We start from the raw sequence: 6,000 nt of genomic DNA on the forward strand, positions 1-6,000 counted from the left end.
AGATGTATTAATACATAGAGAATCTTTCCAATGCAAATTCAGTATTTATAGAAAACCCACAAATAATTTAACATATGTACATTTTTATTCTGGCCACCATCTTAATATTAAAATTTCAATTTTTCCTTCTATGTTCCTACGCGCTTTGCGTATCACGCGTCCACAATATCTGGACCAAGAAATAGAATACATAAAAAAGATTGGAAACGATCTCTGCTACCCACCTCATTTAATTGATTTATGTTATCAAAAAGCTCACAAAAAGTTTTATAATGTTGCTATTAATGAAAAAGAAATGCCTAAAAATGTACTTAGCGTACCTTATTTTCGTGGATTTGAAAACATAAAATCAATATTTAAATCGTTTAATGTTAATGTAGTGTTCTCTTATAACAATGCCATTAAAGATATGTTAATTAAGAATAGTCCCGTAACAAATAACATCATTTACAAAATTCCTTGTAAGGATTGCCCTTCGTTTTACGTTGGTCAGTCAAGTAAAAATTTATGTGTACGTATAAAGCAACATATATATTCAGTTAGAACAACCCAGACTTCAAATGCACTGTTTATCCATCTGAGTGAAAAATCTCATTGTATTAATTGGGGTGATACCTCTGTAATTGCTAGATCTAATGATTATGTTTCAAGAAATTTACTGGAATCGGCAATTATACAAATCACTAATAAAAACAACCTAAATCTTAGTCTGGGAATGTACCATTTGGACCCATATATTTGTAAGATGTTTATGAAAGACCTCAAAATAAATGAACAACTAATAAATTAGTCCCACATGTATATAGTTATTATTTCTTTCTCTCTCTCTCTGTCTTTCTCTCTCTCTCTCTGGTTCGATATTCTCTCTCCCTCTTTCTCTTGCTCGATATATATATATTTATATTTTCTTTCGTCTTTTCATTAATAATAATTTTTGTTGGGAAAATTTGTGTAAAATTCATGATTGTATATGCTCCAGTGTTTTTTTCAAAATGTACTGTTTTCTGGAAGAATCACTTGTTTACTGTGGGTATCCTTCAAGGTGTGGCTAGCCTCTGGCGACTCCTCCTTTCTGTAGAGTGAAAATCGCCCTTATGGCTAATCTGGTAGTGTCAGTTTGTATATTAAGCCTTCTTTTGACTATGTTGTTCTTTGTAAAATCAGTTTGCCTCAGTAAAGGGCCCGAACAGGACCGAAAGTACTTGGCTATCTCGCTTTTTCATTTTTTTCCTTTGTGGCAAAAAAACCTTTATTTATACATAGCATCACGTTTTATATACTTCGTGATCAAGTTATTCATATATATATATATATATATATATATATATATATATATATATAAAATACACACACACACACACAGCATATTCGTACACACTTTGGGTGCAGCACTGTGTCGTAATGGTATCACGAAGACAAACACGCTATGGATAATTGAAAAGGGTTGCCCTTCAAAAACAGGAAATGCACAGAAGGCTAGCATAACATTTTATGTGACATTAAGGCCTCCAACGATTCCAACTAACGACACGACAGTGAGGCAGTTCTAAAGAGGGCATGATGGCTTTCGGGGCCTTAAACAATATTTTGAAAAGGGGCCCCGAACAAAACATGTACTAGAAAGACCACTACAGGAACAAACTACCGAAGAAGCCGAAATCAGTCGAGTTCTTTCCTTAAGGGAGGTGATTTGTGAACTGCACAAACAAACCCACTGTTCAACACCTGCATTTAACAAAGGCAACGGGAGAAGACGCAAATAAACAACTCGGCCTTCGTATATGAAAAAGAAGGAATCAAATTTTACTGATGAGTACCAATAAGCCCCTTATCGAAGCAAAAAGTCAGTAATATATATATATATATAAATTAATATATATATACTATATAGATATATATATATATAATATATAAAATACTATATATATATATATATATATATATATATATTACATATATATATATATATATATATATATACATACATACATACATACATACACACACACACACATATATATAATATACATGTGTATGTACATGTACGTGTACACACACATATATATATACACACACACACGTAAAAAGTCAGTGTATGATAGATTTGTTGACGGATTTGTAAAGAATTAGCAGGATTGAGGAATTGACTCGTCAGACACATCGAAAAAAAAATATAATAATAAAACGGATTACTCTAGTTTACTGTTTCCCCTCCAGGTTTGGTTTCTTGTGGTTGTTTTTTAGGGTAATGTAAAATAGCTAAAATGTAGCCAGTCAGGTTTGAAATAAAAACGTCTTACAGTACTATAAAAGACTACTTTAAAAGGTCCATATAGTCGTTATAGAACTGAATTTGCACAATGCTTAATGTGCTTAACAAATATTTTGTCTGTTTCCAGCTATGGGATTTACAGCCTTCGGAGGTGTTTTAGCCCCGTTGCTTCCTTCTCAGATGGTGGCCTTAGCACCAGTATTATCTGGAGGAGGTGTGCCTGCTGGTGGTATGGTGAGTAATTTGATCTGTATATTTTGAAGGTGACCTTTCCAAAACCGACATTCATGTAAAAACGGTTGTCATTATTTTCCTGTCTAAAAATTTAAACACTTATGAGGTTGAAATGAAATATATGTTTGTAAAATAAATACATTTTTCACAAACTTCTTGATATGCATTTTATGGCTCCACTCACACCAGTTGAATACATCATCCAAGGAGAGGAGACCCATTGTGCATGCTCAGTTTTCACTCCACTGGCCCCAAAGTAGATGGAGGAGGTGTCATTCCTATGTGCCAACCACCAGCTGAAAGATTTATGGCTATTTGATATGTGGAGAACCGATTTTTAATGTAAAACACATGAACCCATAAATCTTAAAGTAGTTCAAGTTCCAGTTTAGGAGAGGGGACAATGCAGAATACCCGTGGGAGAGAAGAATAGGTCAAAGTGTAAGAATGCCAATCCTTCACAGTGACAGGTTGAGTAACAACAACAACAACAACAACACACACACACACACACACACACACACACACACACACACACACACACACACACACACACACACACACACACACACACTCTGCCTCTCACAGGTCTAAGGGATGCTCTTAATGGCTTGAATAGCTTACCCTGATCCTGACGCTACCCTGATGAAACTGACAATGTACGGGTCACCGGCTAATTCACAAACGGTTTGAATAGTCTAAATCTCAAAAGTGTTGCTCTAAATCTGAAAAGCAATTTCTTGAGTGTCATTTAACCTTTAAAGGCTTTATGAGAGTGTGTGTATTTATATAGGTAGCAATTTCTTCAGTGTCATTTAACCTTTAAAAGTTTAATAGCAATTCCTTGAGTGTCATTTAACCTTTAAAAAGGTTTAGGAGAGTGTGTGTGTATTTATATAGGTAGCAATTTCTTGGGTGTCATTTAACCTTTAAAAGGGTTCTGTTTATTCATGTAGCAAAATTTCTTGAGGTTTAGGTACGTTCACGCCAAATTTGTAAATTATCTTTATCGAAAGTAAAATGAGAATTTAACATCACTTATTTGGAGGAAGTCGTACAATTGGTCTAGTATGTATCCACCCATCACAAGAATGGGATTACAAAATACCAAACCTAAATAAGTGCTGTTTCTACAGTATGAAGGCAAACGACGCTTGTATCTATACAGGTAAAAATAAGTAATCCGTGAAGAGGAGTGCTAAAATCACATCTATACAAGGAAGCAGATCGTCCTTCCAAAAATTAGGTGAGCCTGGCATGCGTAAAAGGACGTCCAGCCCATTGTAAGTATTTGAGGAAATATAAATGCGTTTTGTTGTTAGGGACTCCCAGGGATTGTCCATTAAACAATACGTCCTTCATTTCACAAGCAAATTAGCTTAATAATGCAAAGTTTGAGAAAAAAAGGTTAAAGTGACGTCATTATGTAAGAATCTTCATTAAACATTTATCCAATTGTGGGTACTTCAATATACTGTCATGTACCACATGCGGTACAATATAAGAGAAAAATTTTTGGGTACAACATAAGAGATAAAATTTTAGAACGGAAAAGAAAAATGAGTCCAGCCCCTCAGGGTGATTCTCATGCTTTTCTAGGAAAACTTTTAATAAATCTGCTCTTGAAGGTGTTTTAAGATTAGTCCTTATACGTAGCATTTGTTGCTATAATATAGTTGGGTAAATATCCATGGATCAATGGTCCAATCCAGTATTACTTTAATTTTAAAGTGTAATCCGTTAGATAAATATCCATGGGTTAGTGGTACAATTTAGTGTTACTTTCATTTTAAAGTTTATAATCCGTTAGGTAAATATCCATGGGTCAGTAGTACAATTCAGTATTACCTTTTATTTTAAAGCTTATAATTCCTTAGGTAAATATCCATGGGTCCAGTGATACAATTCAATATTACCTTTTCTAAAGTTTATAATCCCTTAGGTAAATATCCATGGGTCAGTGGTACAATTCAGTATTACCTTCATTTTAAAGTTTATAATCCGTTAGGTAAATATCCATGGGTCAGTGGTACAATTCAGTATTACCTTCATTTTAAAGTTTATAATCCGTTAGGTAAATATCCATGGGTCAGTGGTACAATTCATTATTACTTTCATTTTAAGTTTATAATCCGTTATTTCAGAAAATTTCATTACTCACTGTGTAAAATTTCAGTGCAGTGAAAATTTAAATGAATTATTATAAGTCACCACCCTCTCCATGATATACTAGATACAAAAGGAGTCCGAGACCCGATAGGTACCGGCTCCAGCTTTGTCTTAATTCTCTGGCCAGTCCAAAACAGTCAAAGATAAAGATAACTTGGGCGACTGCCTCTGGTTCAACCTCAGTCATGCAAATGCTTTGTATAAAGCAGACATGGACTCTTTCGCGAAAAATTGACTGTTCTGGAGCTGGAGTAATTTTGTGTTATGCCACGCAAAATAACCTATTATTTATGTATGAATTTCTGGTTTTAAAAATTTTCAAATTCATTTAAAAATAAAACACTTTAGGCTATTTGTCCTCCATAATGAAATGCCTTTGGAAGGTTTAAAGCTGCTATTTTCATTTTGTAAAGTAATTTATCTGTACACTTACCTTGTCGAGGTCACCATCGTCACAGGATTTCACCCAGTGTATGCCATTTGACGACACCATATGTGGCCAGTATGTGTATGGGGCATTTAAAGGTGTTCAGTCGCACTGCTTTTATAGATAAAAATTTCGTTATCCTGTTTTTTCCTCATATGACCGCTTGCATAACCAATGACATGGAAGAAAGTGAACAATTATTTGTTTTCCAATCATGCAGGTGAGAGCACATCTTATGCTGTGTGAATGTACAAGCTTGTTGTCCTCTCAGAAGGGGTTGTTAACTTACAACGAAAGCAGTATATATATATATATATATATATATATATATATATATATATATATATATATATATATATATAATATTATTTTTTTTTTTTAAGGTTGCTTTACTCCAGTCAGCTGGAGCAGCTGGGATCTCAGAAGCTGGAAATGCAGCCCTCGCTGCTGTATGGGCAGTTGCTGCAGGAGTTGCAAATGCTCTCTAGAAACCTACAATGAATCTGCTTTAACAGGAGAGCCACTAACACTGGAGAAAGTAGTCTAATTTTCTTAGTGCACTTTTCCCAGGTATTGTTTAAAATTAAATTTTTGAACAAATTAGTATTGTTTGTACATGCAGTCACAGTGCTGTTTTGTTAAAAATTCACACGGTAAGATATCAAATATATTTCAGCTGTACCAAACTTTCTGTTAGTTGATTATTTACCTCTTAACACAGCATACCACAAAGTGAAAGGTTTTTGGGAAAAATGTAGGGGAACTGACTGGCAAACGGTCTTGGCCAACACATCGTGTCCTCCCTTCTACAGCCCAGGAAACTTCTCGAGAACCTCCAGAAATCTCGTGAGTAGTCTACGCTAGTCTGTAGCCGAGCTGTGCCCTCATTTCCTTGGGG

At 34.6% G+C, this 6,000-nt stretch overlaps 1 protein-coding gene across 1 annotated transcript in view; it reads left to right on the forward strand.

Annotated features, from left to right (window-relative positions):
- LOC135198623 (interferon alpha-inducible protein 27-like protein 2) overlaps window positions 1-5,791 on the forward strand; it is an 83,077-nt gene extending 77,286 nt beyond the window's left edge. The window contains exons 4-5 of the mRNA XM_064226380.1: window positions 2,400-2,506; window positions 5,486-5,791. Of these exons, the coding sequence (XP_064082450.1) occupies window positions 2,400-2,506; window positions 5,486-5,590 (212 nt within the window). The 3' untranslated portion in view covers window positions 5,591-5,791. The remainder of the gene's footprint in view (window positions 1-2,399; window positions 2,507-5,485) is intronic.
- Window positions 5,792-6,000: the final 209 nt, after the last annotated feature.

The sequence above is a fragment of the Macrobrachium nipponense genome, chromosome 22 (assembly GCF_015104395.2).
Source record: "Macrobrachium nipponense isolate FS-2020 chromosome 22, ASM1510439v2, whole genome shotgun sequence".
NCBI classification, from domain to species: Eukaryota; Metazoa; Arthropoda; class Malacostraca; order Decapoda; family Palaemonidae; genus Macrobrachium; species Macrobrachium nipponense.